Raw genomic sequence first — 17,645 nt, 5'->3', positions numbered from 1 at the left:
TCTAGAAAATATAAAACTTTGTAGTTGTATATAGACAAATTTATATCTAAAATTCAAATTGAAGAATTGAAAGACAATACTAATAGTATGATATGCGGGTTAGGAGCGTTTTAATGTAGTATCGGTTATGTCTATTTGAAGGTTGAACGTATTTTGTCTCTGTAAATATTGCCGCAATAATGCTATGGCTTGATTCAAAACTGCCACGTGCTACATTGATTACTGTTGGATGTAGGGACTTAAATTTCTGTATTAAATATGATTACATGTATTTTTCGCTCGTGGTGACCGGAAATTATTTTGTAGAACGTAAAGCTTTGCTTGGTCAAACTTGTGGTCCTGTTCGTTGATGTGACCGGCCACTGCTTTTGGTAATTTGTGTTTTGTGTCTGCACGGTGGCCGTTCAGTCTTACCTGAATCAGCTGCCCAGTTTCGCCTACATACTGTTTTCTACAGGTGGCACACCCAGGACAGTAGATTATGCTATTTCAAGTGCAGGTGAAGCTCGATGTCATCGATATCGTCGGCAACGCTTCGTGTCAGCCAGATGCGCCCACCGCCTGCCGGCTCCGAAGCTTTAAGATCTTTCATTTCTTCACGTCTGACGTGGCCACCACTTTTGCAGCACACCACTCTAAATTGGCGTTTTTCTTTCTTCTTTTCCTATTTTTCCACTCTGCGAGAACAATTTTCAATCACTACCACCTGACTTGAAGGGAAGCGATGACAGCACTCCCCTGCTTTGTAGTTTTTTTGCTTTTCAGACGGCGATTATCAACAGGGACACGCGCCACCACCAGGAGTTTACGTCAACACTAACCCCTTTAAAACTAACACGGCAAGGATGACATGACGCCTTTGAATAAGATAGGTCCTCCTATCGAAACGTTGGCCAGTCAGTCTGAGGCACTTCCACAGTTCAATACCCTGATTATCCCACCACGTTTTCCCCCCTGTCGGCTTCCATCTATATTTTCGCTTGCTTGTTTTTATCTGGGATTCACTTTCTGGAAAGTGGGATTCACTTTCAAAGTGGGATTCACTTTCTGGAAAGTGTGTTATGGTGTGTTGTACGCAATTGTTGTGTTCATACTCATAGCATACAACAAGCCATAGGATATTTTGTAGCCAGTGAATTAATTCCACCTTCCAAGTGCCGGTTCATAACGCGTAAAAACAAGCAAAACGAGCTGCTTTTACTGTCTTTCGAAAACTCATAAGGTTCCCATCGATAAATTTCTCAGCTCGAAAATCCTAAGCAGGCCTGTAGTATTTGCTACTGGGTACCATAGGTTTACATGGCCAAAGCAATCTTATACTACCAGATAGTCGCCATGCGAATAATCAGATAAACCTTCATATACAAAAAGAGCTTGCTGAGTGACTCGAGCTGTTCGTTTCGGTTTCTTTCTGTTTCAGATCATCGTGTGGAAAAGTAAAAAAAAAAACTATGTAATTGCAGAACAAACAAGACCGAAACGGCACTCAGGCCGACTTAGAGATGTCCGCTGCGCTGCCCAGACTCAGAACGCGGCGTGAAATAGTCAGGAAGTAAAACGACTGGTTGGCGTGCGCGTCGTGACTGGCTGCCAGTATGGCCAGAGCTCAGCAGCGAGAACGTCACTCATAGCGGCAAACACCCGAGATGGAAGCCCCGCGGAGTGAGCGGTTGCCAACAGTGCGTTGGTGCGGCGGATGTTGCCCCGGTGGCGCATATGAATGCAGCCTCTTGATAACTCGCGGCAGCTTATCTCAAAGGCGCCATTCCTTCCGCCATCGAAGCTCGTGAAGAAGAGGCCTCAGCAGGGCTGAACGGCTTCTGACGACAATTGTGTGCAGCACCACATATCAGCTTTGAACGAGTGCTCCCGCCGGTCGTATAGGCCCCATGTTGACCCATGCCTGCACATCTTGGCGGCGCGTCTGTCTTCGGTAAGTCCTGGACACCCAATTGTTCCGGTGAACAATCACTAGCTCAGTCGTAGGGTTGTGTGTACGTGTGTGCTTCGATTCGCCGCAGCGATTGCCGTCAACATGTAGGCCAATCTTGATTGAACAAAGGTGTTTTCCAGAAAACCTTGGCAGCCATGTTGGCGCTGCAGTCACTCGAAAGCAGGGACCATGAGTGATGCGTCCTAACTTAGTGATAATTAAGGCTCCATGTTGTCGCAGTTCTTTTCTTGTAGATACCCAATCCTTTGAAATTTGATGCGTAAATATGCATTAAAAGTGGTCCAATGTTGTCCTATTATTTTATTTCCTATTAAAATGCGTTGAATTGTTGCTGAGAATTCTGCCTTTGCATCCTTTAATTTTCTTCACTTACTTTACATTTATCATCTTACTAATACCACACAGCACTGCATGGTGTAACACATCACTGATGTAACGCTGCACTGCAGTCCTGCCATGGTGGTCTAGTGGCAAAGGCACTCGTCTGCTGACCCGCTGGTCGCAGGATCCAATCTAGGCTACGGCGGCTGCATTTTCGACGGAGCCAAAATGCTGTAGGCTCGTGGGATAAGATTTAGGTGCGCGTTAAAAAACTCAGATGGTCAAAATTTCCGAAGCCCCTCACTACGGCGTCTCTCATAAATATATGATTTGATTGATTTGTGGGGTTTAACGTCCCAAAACCACTATTTGATTATGAGAGACGCCGTAGTGGAGGGCTCCGGAAATTTTGACCACCTGGGGTTCTTTAACGTGCACCCAAATCTGAGTACACGGGCCTACAACATTTCCGCCTCCATCAGAAATGCAGCCGCCACAGCCGGGATTTGAACCCGCGACCTGCGGGTAAGCAGCCGAGTACCTTAGCCACTAGACCACCGTGGCGGGTCTCATAAATATATGGTGGTTCCAGGACGTTAAACGCGATAATAACGTTGCACTGCACTGCTGTGGACTCCTAAAACTGTAATTTTGAGGGGCAGGAGCGGGGCAAGGAGCTTGTTCTCTCCAATCTTCTTGATGAAAATTAAAAGGCGCATAAACATGTTATTCTCAATACTGTGAAATCTTAGAAGCAGGTATATATTATTACGTAAGCATGCATACACAGGGCGTGTATTTTAGACATCTCGAAGGTGTACACGCACAAAAACACATATTCACGAAAGCACATATACTTGAATATGAAGCGCGTTTTTTGTGTTCTGAATTTGAAGCCTGTTTAATAGACACAAGCTTCACACACAGAAAAATGTTTAATAGAGCAATGATTACTGCCACTGAATGTTCTTCACTTTAATCAATGAATGAATATCAGTTACGAAAATGCTCTTTACCATTCAAAAAGCTCTTTTAAAACCGCAGTTAATGGGATAAATTTAAATTGTGAAAACAAAACCGGTAGGTGGACAGAAAACTTTTTGAATTTAACCGAAATCATGAAGCCCTACTTGCAGTCCAGCCAGGATGGTATAAGTAGTGCTACCGTTCAAGTTACGGGAGCGCATCACCACCGCCATTTTCAAACGTTCAGCTTCACGACACCACAGCAGTTGAATTACTAGATTTCTGTTGCACATATAAAAATAACCGCTCTTTGCTCCTAAAATTATGTAACAGCAGCAGAGAACTCGAAGTAAACTGCCTTGTTCTTGAGAGAGGGATTAAAAATGAAACCCCCCAGGCGTTTGGCCGCAGTGCAGACGGAAACAGAAGTTGAAGATGTCCCTAGAATGTCAATGTTATCGATATTATAGCAAAGGAGACCTTTTGCATGTTAAAAGAAGATGCGGAGGAGTCCCACATAATGCTGCATTTGTTTCATTCACGGGTTCATGGATCTCCTCTTTCGAAAGTAGAATATATGTAGGACAGGAAATGACTAACGAGCGCAGAATCAGAATATATACATCTAATCTATTCCTTGATTCATTCCTCATATTCACCAGGAACACAACCAGTGTACAATTATTACAAAGAGGCCGTATTGAAAAATTGAGTTATTGTACAGGCAATGGACAAGTTTTGCCAAACCCCGTGTTCTCTGAATGTATTGCTCATACTTAGAGAAAAGTAGCATGTCCAAGAAGTTAGACTTATCATAGGAAAGCAGAGCTGTCCTCATGAGGTATGCGTTACTTATACGCGACAACAAAAAGCGTTTTACACTTACATGGTTGGGATAGATATACACCATTACATTGCCATCGAAAGAAAAAGTCAGAGGCTTTGCAACATAGTCCTGTTAGCTACGCTGACAAGACACTCTCTTGCCATACCTCTATTTCTCTGTATCTTCTTCCTGTCATCTTTACATACCCCTCCTTATCCCTCGTAGCCGTGAGGCGTGGCCCCACGACGGGACGTGTGAAATAGCATGCTTTTCATTTCTTCCTTTTCCCCGAACCATTTTCTCTCTCTATTTCTCAGCAAGGTAGATAGAGAGCGCATATTGTGCATACTTTATAAATAATAATTATAGATGGTGTGTCAAGTTCTCATAATATGTCACAAATGAACAACCAATCGGAATTTCAACGATATCTCTAAAATTAAAAAAAAACATTACCAAGTCAGGGTCTTTAAAAACACAAGTTCATTAGATGCGGCATCAGACTTCAACCATGGCTTGTGTGTCCTTTAAACTTTTCCTTCTTTTTAATTTATCCGTTTGACTGCACTTTATATTTATGATAATGAGGCAAAGTTAGCGTTTCTACTGTTTTTTTAAGTTGACTTGGTTGAAGGAAGGAACGCGATTTATAAAGGAAAAGACATGACGAATGTCACACCAATAGGTGCTGACCACTGTGGCCTTAATCTATGGACGAGTTGCACTAGACTGCTATTTGCCGCCATGCCGCGGGATCATCGCCAAGAATGGAAGTGTGCGCCAGATATATATATATATATATATATATATATATATATATATATATATATATATATATATATATATATATATATATATATATATATATATATATATATATACGAAAACCGGAGTCACTTAGAATGCACGTGCGCTCGTTGCACGGTTGTTTCTCGTCGATATGAAAACGCATCTTTTCCTTTGCCGACCCGCCAGTCACGTTCTGCGTAGTCAACAAAACTAGCTGCCCAGTGCCTCAATTCCTGGGCACCGATTCTTCGAACCTGCACAATGTTAAATCACGAAGGGTTGCTAAAGACATCTTTCATCTGGGTGATACTTTGATGCCAGGAGCACGGCGAGTGCAGGCACGTCTTCTTCCCGATGTTATGGCTGTCATATGCGAACATGGTGCTTTACCATAGAATCAGAGAAAGCTCGATACAAACGTCTAACACAGCTGGCTTGGTTATGGTTACACAACACTCCAAGCACGCAGCTCTCATCACTGCATCAACAAGAGGTCATCACAAGATAAGCCTCCTGTGTCCCTGACACACACAACAGCATGCCACTGCATCTTGAAACTACGGGGATAATACCGCTTATTCTCTGCGTCGGCGCAATCACAGTGAAGTAGACTCACGTACGAAGCGATTGATTGGAATTGTCGTACGTGAGTCTACTTTGCTGTGCGAGCGCACACACACACACACACACACACACACACACACACACACGCAATCACGCACAGCCTCTCGAAGCATCAAGCCTTTCTAACAATCAAGGATGATGAAGACGGCGCATATATTATTGGTAGAAATGGCCCTCCTTAAGGAGCGCTTTTGTCACCACTCTTCTTGAAGATTCCTATTATGAATGATAGTGAAAGTTCGGCTAGTTGGTGGTTCATACTTGGGAAGTAAGAACAGCACACAAATATAGGCAAGGACAGAGGAAGAGACGACACCGCGCTGAACTCGCAACTATACTCTACTGGAAGATACATGCGCATATATCAAGCATTCCACCCGGTCACGTGGAAAACCAAAGGCGTCGGCGCATCAAAGCAAACAAGATACAAAACCAGCCTAATCATATTGAACATCAACACGTGTGTAAAAACCGAGAAAAAACAAAAACACACCTTCCTACTTGTCAAAAACATACGCAACAGTCCCTAACAAATTAACAATCAATTTAACATGGCAGCGCTGAACACAAGTACCAAACTTCTTGTTCACTAAGGGCCACAGACGGCTCGCTTACACACCTTTCCTCCTCCTTTTCAATGAAGCCTCCATCACTTCTCTAGTGCACTTGTCCCGACGTCCAAACAAAAGTGGCTTTATCTGCCAAAGGTTGGCAGTCACACTCCCTACAATGAGTTGGCAGGCGCAAACCGTCAGCGGCCGTTAAAGAGGTTAAGTGTTCTTTTAGTCTCACGTTAATGCACCGCCCGGTTCGTCCAATGTAACCCACCCCCCTGCATGACAACGGCAACATATATACAACACATGATTTACAGTAAACATATCTCATTTTTTTCTTCCCCGGACAGTATGAGCAAGTCTTTCGTAAACCCGAACTTCTTTTATGCACGCGGGAACAAATGGAGGACAACTTCTTGGGAGCAGACATCACTACACGTATGCCATACCTACTGGCCACATTTTTCAAGCATTGTGAAAACATCTGCACGTAGGGTACCCCAACCGGTTTCTTTTCGTTGTGCACGCGCTCTGTTCCCGTGTGCGTGTCATTTACGCCTTTGACCCACTTGATTAGCTTTTGACCACTCCTCAAGATTTCCGTATCAGGTTAGGCCGCCAACTTCAGCCTCTCGACCTGGCTCATGAAACTTTCTTTCAACGCATGAGTGGATGTTTTCAGGAGCGCACCCCACAGCGCAGCATAAATAATGCGGAACTTAACTATCTTAGAATTGCCTGAGGTGAACGGCAAGATACCCTTTACGGATCCGGGCTTATACCTCCAACACAAATGTTCCTCGTGAAACCCCATTCTAATATCTAGAAACTGAATCTCTCCTTTTTCAGGCAGCTCGTAGGTGAAATTAAGCCAATGGCCAGAATCCTTAAGAAAGTTTAATATGTCAGCTCTCGTGCTATGCTGACTGTCGGTTGTAGTTACTGTAAGTGAATCATCAACATAGCAAACTATGCGGCAAGACATATTCATCAATTTATCGGCATCGGACCTGTCGACTTGTCCCAGGAAAATATTACTTAAAACTGGTGCCACCCTAGATCCGATGCAAACACTAGATTGCTGGACAGAAAAGCCCCCTTTCCACTCCACACACATTGATCGCATGTAAAACGTCACCAATTTCAGAAAGCTTTCCAAGTAAATGCCAGAACAGTTAACGAACTTAACTTCATTATTGCCCTGAACCACACATCACCTAACACTCTGCAGAAGTTCAACATGCCGTAAGGAGTAAAACATGTCCTCAATGTCGATGCTGAAAGCCGAACAAGAACCCGGGTTCTTGTTCGGCTTTGAGGAAATCTTTTACACCTTCAGAGTTCTTTACTACAAACGGGTCTTCCAGGTGCACCTGAGTGGTGGAGGCGAGTTCGTTTTTTAAAGGCTGTTTGGTGGCGGCCCGCTCCACCGAGCCAACATACAGGCAACAGCGTCGCCTTGAAGAATGGAGGAAGCCGACCAAGGGAATCACGGAGTTCTTTTGGGGCAAGGTGCGACCGACACTTCCAACGAGAAAAAAGGAAGGACTGACCCAAGGTGTAGTGCGTCTTCTTGGTGATTGTTCTATAGCGGAAGATGTTAACGAGTTTTTAAAACTGGGACCCAAGTTTGCGTTTGAACCTAATGTTCCACCGGCGGAAAAGGTAGCTTTTTCAAGGAACATCCCGGTTTGTGCCTGAAGGCGAGCAGAAAAGGTGCGTGTCTGATTGTATAGATGTATGCACTCAAACGTCGTTGGCTAGGCGAAGGCTCTCCCCCGACAAGTTGGTCGTAGAATTTTTACAGGGGAATGGGCCTAGGGTTTGTTTGTCCTATAAGGAAGGAATGTTTGTGGTCATGAAAGAGGGCGTTTTCAATGAAAAATTCGAGACAGCCGTAGTGAAGAATTTTAAAAAAGTGGACGTTAAAACAGGAAAGGTGAACCAACAAGCTATTGCTATGCTGCAAGATAGGAATCAGTGCGGTCTTGTCAGTAGAGTGAAAAAGGCAAAAAAATTGATCTTACGAGTTTTTTTTTTCAGTGAAAACCCATAAACTTAATTCCCCGTTCAGAGTCATTGTATCGGAAAAAACACTTGGCTGTCTAAGATGTTGTGTTATTAGCAGATGCACCTGGAAGCCGTCAATGTAGTCGACCCTTTTGTGGTGAACTCTAAAGGTGTAGTAGATTTTCTCAAAACCAAAAACCCGGGCTTTTGTTTCGCTTTCAGCATCGACGTTGAGGACATGTTTTACTCCTTACCGCATGTTGAACTCCTGCAGAGTGTTAAGCCATGTGTGGTTCAGGACCATATTGAAGTTAAGTTTGTTAAGAGTTGTGGCGTTTCCTTGGAAAGCTTTCTGGAATTTCTGACGTTTTACTTGCGGTCAGTGTGTGGAGTGGAAAGAGGGATCTTATGTCCAGAAATCTGGTGTTTGCATCGATGTAGGGTGGCACCAGTTTCAAGTAATATTTTCCTGAGGCAAGTCGACAAGTCCGATGCCGATAAATTGATGAATATACCCTGCCACATTTTTCGGTATGTTGATGATTCTCTTATTGTAACTAAAACCGACAGTCAGAATAGCATGAGAGCTGACGTACTAAACTTTCTTAAGGATTCTGGCCATGGGCTTAAGTTCACCTACGAGCTGCCTGAAAAAGGAGAAATTCAGTTTCTAGACGTTAGAATGCGGTTTCACGAGGATCATTTGTGTTGGCGGTATAAGCCCCGATCTATAAAGGGTATCTTGCCGTTCCACTCAGGCCATTCTAAGATAGTTAAGTCCGGCATTATTTATGCTGCGCGGCGGGGTGCGCTCCTGAAAACATGCACGCATGCGTTGAAAGAAAGTTTCATGAGCCAGGTCGAGAGGCTCGAGTTGGCGGGCTATCCTGATACGAAAATCTTGAGGAGTGGTGAAAAGCTAATCAAGTGGGTCTAGGGCGTAAGTGATACGCACAAGGGAACAGAGCGCGTGCGTAATGAAAAGAAACCGGTTGGGGTACCCTACGTGCACATGTTTTCACATTGCTTGAAAAATGTGGCCAGTAGGTATGGGATACGTGCGGTGATGTGCGCTCCCGAGAAGTTGTCGTCCATTTGCTCCCGCGTGCATAAAGGAAGTTTGGGTTTGCGAAAGACCTGCTCGTACTGTCCGGAGAAGATAAAAAAATAGATATGTTCAGTGTAAATCATGTGTTGTATATATGTTGCCGTTGTAATGCAGGGGGGTGGGTTACATTGGAGAAACCGGGTGGTGCATTAACGTGAGACTAAAATGACACTTCTTTAACAGCCACTGGTGATTTGCACCTGCCAGCTCATTGTAGGGAGTATGGCTGCTAACCTTTGGCAGATAAATCCACTTTTTGTTTGGACGTCGGGACAAGTGCACTAGGGAAGTGATGGAGGCTTTTTTTATTGAAAAGGAGAAGGAAAGGTATGTAAGAAAGCCGTCGGTGGCCCTTGGTTAAAAAGAAGTTTGGTACTTGGGTTCAGCGCTGCAATGTTAAAGTTATTTTTAGTTTGTTAGGGACGGTTGCGTATGTTTTTGACAAGTAGGAAGGTGTGTTTTTGTTTTTTCTCGGTTTGTACACACGTGTTGATGTTCATAATGATTAGGCTTGTTTCTTACCTTGTTTGTTTTGATGCACAGACGCCTTTGGTTTTCCACGTCACCGGGTCGAATGCTTGATATATGTGCGTGTATCTACCAATATTATTTAGTTGCGAGTTCAGCGCGGTGTCGTCTCTTCCTCTGTCTTTGTCTATATTTGTGCGATGTTTTTACTTACCAACTATTATGAAGTTTCCACATAAATTAGACCGGGGGAAAAGAATACACCAGGCATTTTACGCGGATGATATAAAAATCTGTGCTACTGAAGAGAGCCTTGTAAAAATGGAGCACTGCCTCTCGCGGGCCGCCTCTATCGTCCAAAGCTAAGTTTTTGACTGTGGTCTACAATGCGCTTCTGCAAAATTTGAGCTTCTGCTCACCAGACCCAACCCCAAAGACAACACAAAATTGCGTATATTTTTGATGGGAGCCCCTGTCAGAGAAGTCGAGATCTGAATCCTGGGCCTGTTCTTCCATAGCATAAACAGACCGGAATCAATCATTACCAAAGTGAAGCGCCTAGGTGAACAAGTCGGACGCATGGTTCACCACATTTTCAACAAATGCGGTGGCTTGAGGGGCAGGAATGCGCTTCGACTCATCCATGCCTTTGTATACGGTCGCATCCTCTACTATGTACTCCACCTTCGCACTATGAAGCAACATGACCATCGCATCGACGCCGTCATTAAGAAGGCTACAGTGCGAGCTGTAGCCTTCCTGATAACTACTTCTAATGCCAAACTGTCTGCACTGCCTTATTGAAAAAATGTCCACAATAGGAATGGTGGATGCCACCAAGCACCAATTTCGTGGATTACAGAGCTGTTAATATTGGTGCACATGATGTATGGTGGTGAACGATGGATGCTGGAGTGCCGGATATGCTGGAGCACGAAACGGCGCCAGAAGCACGGGGTCGAGCTGCGACTAAAAAATAAAAAAAGCAATAATCGTATAGAAAACGATGTAGAAAGCACCCGCAAATAAGCAAAAGCACGCGGATTCATACGTGCAGCCTTCGGATTCCCAGTTCAACAGACTAACCACTGCGCCATGGCGACATATGGAGAGGTTGTTGGTTAATCACCAGTCTACTTACGAATTAGGTGTTCAACTTCTGTTTCTCGCGTACACGAGATGGACGGGAGCAGCATGAAGGTGCTACTAAAATTTGCACATATTAAACACAAACAACTGCTGCCTTGTAGTGATTTCCGCTGCGATAATGGCAACAGCTCTATGTTTTGCCACAATTCACAACCGCAAGAAAAAACACTTGAGTAGACTGAGGAGCAGATACAATTTATCGGCGGCTACTGTCAATTTTAATATGTAGATATGTGGGGTTTAACGTCCCAAACCACCATATGATTATGAGAGATGCCGTAGTGGAAGGCTTCAAAAAATGCGACCACCTGGGGTACTTTAACGCACGCCCAAATCTGAGCCCACGGGCCTACAGCATTTTCGCCTCCATTGAAAATGCAGCCGCCGTAGCCGGGATAAGATCCTGCGACGTGCGGAAAACTAATATTTGTTTCTTGCTTGTTCCTAAGATGACGTCTGCTCAGGCTTTATGACGCTTCTAGGCTCACTCAACGGATGCGCAGACACAATTGATTGAGTATTGCGATGTTTTTCGCGCAACGTTCAGCGCAGTCGTGCCAGCGCACTGCTGTAGCTCAATCGTTAGCAACAACTACATAAGAGCTTGGCCAAAACAAATTCAGTGCGCCAAAAATATTATGCTATCATATTGGTTCAGTATGCATGCGAATGGACGAGTATTATTTGTCGAATAAAAGCCAGAGAAGTGCTGGCGAGTGTGATCGGCGGCTCTCGGTGTGGAGAGGCGTACGTTTGGTAGAAGTGCTGGAACAGCGTCGCATCAATGTGCCACTTCTTGCGTGGACACCGTAAAAAATAAAACAGGCTTTATTTAGGCTAAATGATTCCACGGCTGTGCTGTATTGACACTCTTACTTGTCAAAATTGTGTATTCTGCGAGTGAACTCAGTCAGTAAGTCTAACCTTCGGTTGAAATTATGGTGGTGGAACAGAAGGGTGAACTTTACGCTCACTAGGGTTCATATCGACACATTTCGAAGGAAAATGTTTATGCATATAAGCGTCGCACGCACTTTGGTAACTTAAAAGTATGGCTCAAGTAATTGATTGACTTATATGTGGGGTTTAACGTCCCAAAACCACTATATGATTATGAGAGACGCCGTAGTGGAGGGCTCCGGAAATTTAGACCACCTGGGGTTCTTTAACGTGCACCCAAATCTGAGCACACGGGCCTACAACATTTCCGCCTCCACCGGAAATGCAGCCGCCGCAGCCGGGACACGAACCCGCGCCCTGCGGGTCAGCAGCCGAGTACCTTAGCCACTAGACCACCGCGGCGGGGCCTCAAGTAATTGAGTGTGCAAGAATTGCCAGAGTTGCGTTTCTTGCATGGCGAAATCAAGTGACCGCTGTATTCTTGTCTACCGTTGCAAGGGGCTGCAGCGAACTGCAGCTCATTTATTTTTTTACAACTGCGCGGTGATGTAAAACGTTTAGTGTCACTGCGCACAGGGACACCTCTGGTCTTCCAAACATCACAGCAAGGCAACACATCGCGCATCTCAAAGTGATGTAGGCACGTGCACCAAATGTAAACATTCACGGCCACATTCTATGCTCCACCAAAGTTGAATCGTTGTTGACACCAGAAGAATAAAAAAAAACGTGCTGGAAAGCATATTGAGCAGCGTTGGTTTCTTTTGTTAATAAACATATTTCTCTATGCATTCAAGAATGAAACACTAAAAATAAGTATTTTGACATACTGTCATGGGCTTTTTTTATTATGCCACACTCATCCAGCAAGCTTACATCACGCCACCGTCATCCAGCTTGTTCACCCAGCCTTCCACCAAACACGCTTTGAACCGCCAACATCAGCCAGCATTTTCCAATTCACCACAATTGGCTTGCCACCACCATCATCTGCCACCATTTTTTCCACTCTCGCCGTCGTTGGGCGGCATTTTCTACTGGCACCACCTTTGGCTCGCTACCAACACCACCATCCGCCACCATTTTTCCACTCTCGCCGTTATCAGCCATCATGACCACTAGAGCTTCCACCATATCTATTATTAATTCCACCTCATCAAGAGTTATTTCTACCATATCTACCAACGAGTTAGCAACCACTCCCCGCGATTTCCAATAAGGTGGTGTGCTCAGCTCATATTAGGAATTTAACAAGGCCCATTGTAAACCAATATACGCGACTCCTAATGACGGTATGCAAGTGCCGCCTGTTCGGCCACCTGCAATTTGATTTGATTTGAACTTGCCAAAACCACCATATGATTATGAGACACGCCATAGCGGAGGGCTATGGAAGTTTAGACCACCTGAATTTCTTTAACGTGCACCGAAATCTGAGCACACGGGCCTACAGCACTTTCGCCTCCATCAAAAATGCAGCCATCGCAACCAGGATTCCATACCGCAACCTGCGGTTCAGCTGCCGCGTACTTTAGCCACTGGACCACCGCGGCGGGGAGGCTGCCTGCATATTAAAATCCACTGCAATCTAGAGGATACATGCAGACTTCCTGAGCTGTGGCGCCACAAGCTCCGAATTCCTCAACTTTCTCGCAACATGCACTCGCAGGCACACGAAAGGCAGGCAAGGAGTACGTTCTCTGGTTCTCGAACACCAATACGGACCTAAGCCGGATGTTTACTACGTTGATGTGATACGGCTGTCGCCCACTTGATTCTACACAGCCACCGTAGTTCACCAGGATAAAGTCGTTAACGGGCTCTCATATCTAGCTTCTAACTGCACACCGTATTCTAACCCCCAGCAATAGCGCTTGCCACCTCGCCCACGAACTCTATAGTAATGAATTCAGATTCACGCTGAGCCGGTGTAAACTATCTGGTGGGTGAGGTCTCACCTTTAGCCTACGATATTCTAAAGCAAGCCATCAGGGATTGAGAGCCGTCACTTTAGACTCCGAGCCACCTGGGCCTTTTAGGGTAACGAGGCTGCGGATACGGCCACCCGCGCGCTTGTCCACCGGGCACTAACCCAGGCTTTTCCAGCCTAGAGACTAGCCAACTGCTTCTGCGATTCGGAGAAAATTGAACGCTCTACTGTGAACTTACATCGGCTTTTCCCTGTGCCTGCTAAGAGTCTGAGGAAAACCTATGAACGAACCCAAAGGCGTGGCAGACCACTACATTGTTGTGTCGCTATACTAAAGCATTTTTACCCGAAAGTCGATGGGTGGTGCCCTGACTCTGCGGAAGTTTTCGACAACTTTCACATGGTGTTAGCTTGTCAGATGAATCCTTGCCTTCCCTCGTACTCTTCCCCTACTCGACATGCACGGGAGGGAGCCTTGTTTGATTGCTCAGTGCTGGAGCCTCAAGGAGCTCAAGTCCAACGGGTGTGGGTAGCTTTCTTGTCCAGTGAGATCACAAAATAAGGACTCTCCTGTAAAGGGTCCTTATGGGCCTGCACACTCTCCACCAGTAGAAGGTTTTCATAGAAAAGAAGACAAGAAGACGGAGAAAAGAAGATAAGTGGAGCTGCCGCAAGGTTGAACAAACTCCTGTATGACCTGCATTTTTAGAGATGCGTCTACACTATGGCTTTGGTCTGCAACAGAACCACCCTTAGCTGGCTTCATCTTTTTCGTCACAATGCTTAGCGAAGGGGCGTAGCGCGAACGTGCATAGCACGACAACTGGCGTGCTCGATGCTCGAGCCTCAAATAGTGTACCAAGCATATTGGCAACACTTGGCTAAAGCAGGCTAAGCGCGATTGCAATGTTGATCGATCATGATGTCATGCGTGTGATCACAGGCCTTACAGCGTTTACTCTCATGCTGACACGCCAGGCAGAAGCACAGCTTAATACGCTAGGCAAGCTCATTGACTGAAGACGCAAGGCGAAAACCCAAAGCTAGGCACAGCATTGTTGGTGCGACTGCTGCATTAAATGGCCAGAAACAAGGCTTCAACGTTTTTGTACGCCCTGCGAAGAATCTCGACAATTCATAGAGTAGAGAGCGGAGATGACATTTTTTGAATATTGCAGCTCTGCGCACCACGTAGACCTATCATTTCGAAAAAAAATAATTACAGCGCCTATTTATTTCGCCTAACCGATTACCCTCTTAGGCCCAGTGACGCAAGCCTACCCATGGGCAGCATTACATACCACTGAGCTCGTAAATTGTTTCGTCGCCCTACGGAACAGTGCCTTGGCCCTGCGGTGCTGTAGTTGCGGCCACCCAGTCCACATTTTTCTTTTCCTGTGCTGCCTTATTTCATTTTCTAGAGCCTGAAACTACCGGAAGAAACAGTATTTTCAGAGCGAGAGCCTCCGAGATAAAGAGGCGCCTTGCCACATTAACGCTAGGTTAAAAGTGCTCGTCGAACCATTCTTTATCCCCGTGCTGATGTCGGGAATGCCCTGCTCTGTGGTTGGCTACGTGGCGATGACGTTTCGCTAGCATCATGTTACTTTGCCGAGGTAGGCGGAGTCACAACGAGAGGTTACACCTTTCTCCTCCCTATGGCACAGAAGGGTGGTGAGGCTACCTAATCTTGGACACCTAGTTTGAAGAACCCTTCAGATCCCCTCACTCAGTGTAGGTTTTGACGATTCAGACATTACCGTTATTTGCAAGTGTGAAGGAGTGCATTTTGACGCTACTGCCTGTCTGGTGGCTTTGTCGATCCTCCAGCGCATGACTACCAGGACCATGACCACTTCTCTGGTAAGGGCTGACTACTTCTGAAGCTAACCGTAAGGACCGTCGAATTCTGAACAGCGAGTCACCACAGAACTCAGGGGCCTTCTGAAATGCCTCGAGCGCAAGACCCCCAGTTTCCGAAGGTATTATAACAAGGTTTGCATAATTTTTTTTTAAATTGGCGTATCTCTAAGAGTAAACCTCTTTCCGGCCTGAGGACTAGGCCTCTTCTTTGCACCTTCTAGCGCTTTTATTTTGCAACAGAATTTCAGCAGGCCATGCACGACTGTCTGATGGCTGGTCAGCTCGGTTTTTCCGGCCCGCTCGTGATAATACAAGAAAAATACTACAATAGAGCCCAGTGATGCGATTTTTGAAAGGACCTTAAAATATAAATATATGAGCTTGGAAATGCACAACGGAAAGCGAAAACAAAAAAAACTTATTTTGGGGAGGCAATGCTTTTTGTTCCTGACGGCAAGCACAAATAAAATATGGACAGAGAAGACAACGACAACACGTATGCTATCAGCTGATTGTTTAATGGGAAAAATCAGAGATATATATGGTTAGGAAAAAGAATAACAAGATGACACACGCTCGAAAGAGAACCAAGTGAAAAAAAAACTCATGCGTAGATTAAAGCAACTGCGCTCCTTCCAGGAAAGCCACTTCGATTAAAGCGATACAAGGGCAGCTCTCACACGTGTCTCAAATTTTTATCTTTTCAAACGCCTCCGCCGTCATAATCATTTTCCACCTCACCCAACTGGCTACCCTCTTCACGTTTTAGGTCCATGCTCAAAATTCATGCAATGGTGCTTTGCGCGTTTACTCATGCTCCAGTATCACGCGACAAGCTTTTCGAGCACCTGCATTGTCGTATTTTTGTATTAAATCGAGTGCCACCACGGCCGATACCCGGCAAGCGATCACTTATGACAATGCCGTCGCGAGATCTTCACTCGATACGTCCGTGTACTGAGCAATGATGCAGCACTGATGGCATACTGCCAGACCACTCTGGTTTAACGCCTTGCGAACGGGAAAGTATAGAGGCCTGCCAGCGACCATAGAAGGAAAGGACCCCTGCTCCAGCAGCTCCTAAATTGTGTCACTGGTGTATGAATCTCACACTTAGGTAACTATTCGACGGATCAACACGTGGAGCTAGAAACGGCGTCATTTGCACAGTTTCAAATAATGTATGTGATTTCTTTGGCACCAGCAGTTGTAGGCATGACAGAACCAACCAAAGGCAACACAACCAGTGCGACTGTAGTTTTAGCGCGGATCGTGCTAACTCCACCTAGCTGTAACTTTTACGAAAACAGTATTCATGATCAGTCGGTGCCCATGCGATGGCTACTTTCATGAGCAATCACGTCATAGTCGCGTTCTTCGCAATACAAACCTTGAGAGGGAGAAATTATCCTAAAACAAACCAAACAGGTTAACTTAGTACAAGTGCCTCGTTTTGTACACTACATAGGTATGACAAAATAGGTCTTGTAAATAAGACAAAACGAACTATATCAAGTAATAACGAAAAAAACGTACACACACGCGCATACACACAGGACGTTCCAATGATAGCCGTTCTAAAACACCGGTTGAATACAGAAGGCGCACTAGCACTAGCACAGGCACCTTTTGGGACGATAGGTCCAGTTGATGGTGCAAGATTTGTTATTCCTCAAAGTTTGGTCGTCCAGTTTATTGGGCGCAAAGCGACTGTCATTGTTGCCAGCAACATTTCTGTGTTGGAATGAAAGTTGAAACTTCAAGCAGTACTGGAATAGCAAAGCATATGTTGAATAGTTTCATCACTGAAGCAGTCAGGCCATGATGTGGTGTTGGTCATTCTTATACAGAACGTGCACGCCTGAGTAAATTCAACACCCAACCATAACCTACACAAAAGACTATCGTCACCTATACGAAACCCTGCAAGAATTAGAATGCTGAGAATTGGAACCAGGCAATGTGGCTGCGCGTGTTTGAATTACACCTCATTCTATTGCGACGTGATGCGTTGGCGAGAAAGCACGCGGATCTTCTATGCAGCGTCGGTCCTCAATAGTGGTATTAATGTCTCAATGTTTTCTGTATGAGCTGAACGGGCACCTAGGATTGGCTTGTTCCTTGCTGATAATCCCACAGTGACTTGTGAGACATTGAAAATTTATTTCGTGCCCATCCTC

At 45.2% G+C, this 17,645-nt stretch overlaps 1 protein-coding gene across 19 annotated transcripts in view; it reads left to right on the top strand.

The window, feature by feature from the left end:
- The first annotated feature begins 1,542 nt into the window (after window positions 1-1,542).
- Window positions 1,543-17,645, top strand: part of LOC119160779 (retrovirus-related Pol polyprotein from transposon 412) — a 400,026-nt gene continuing 383,923 nt past the window's right edge. For 6 of the 19 annotated variants that reach the window (XR_012887749.1, XR_012887758.1, XR_012887757.1 and 3 more), the window contains exon 1: window positions 1,543-1,933. Coding sequence is in view for 1 of the 19 variants with exons in the window: in XM_075880919.1 (XP_075737034.1) it covers window positions 1,900-1,933 (34 nt within the window). In the remaining 18 variants the exon portion in view is untranslated. Of the gene's footprint in view, window positions 1,934-7,404; window positions 7,596-17,645 lie in introns of all 19 variants that reach the window. The other 13 variants (XR_012887750.1, XR_012887756.1, XR_012887754.1 and 10 more) reach the window with 7 other exon arrangements.

The sequence above is a fragment of the Rhipicephalus microplus genome, chromosome X (assembly GCF_043290135.1).
Source record: "Rhipicephalus microplus isolate Deutch F79 chromosome X, USDA_Rmic, whole genome shotgun sequence".
NCBI lineage: Eukaryota > Metazoa > Arthropoda > Arachnida > Ixodida > Ixodidae > Rhipicephalus > Rhipicephalus microplus.
The sequence above is the reverse complement of the archived record's forward strand: the minus strand, read 5'-3'. Positions and strand labels throughout refer to the sequence as shown.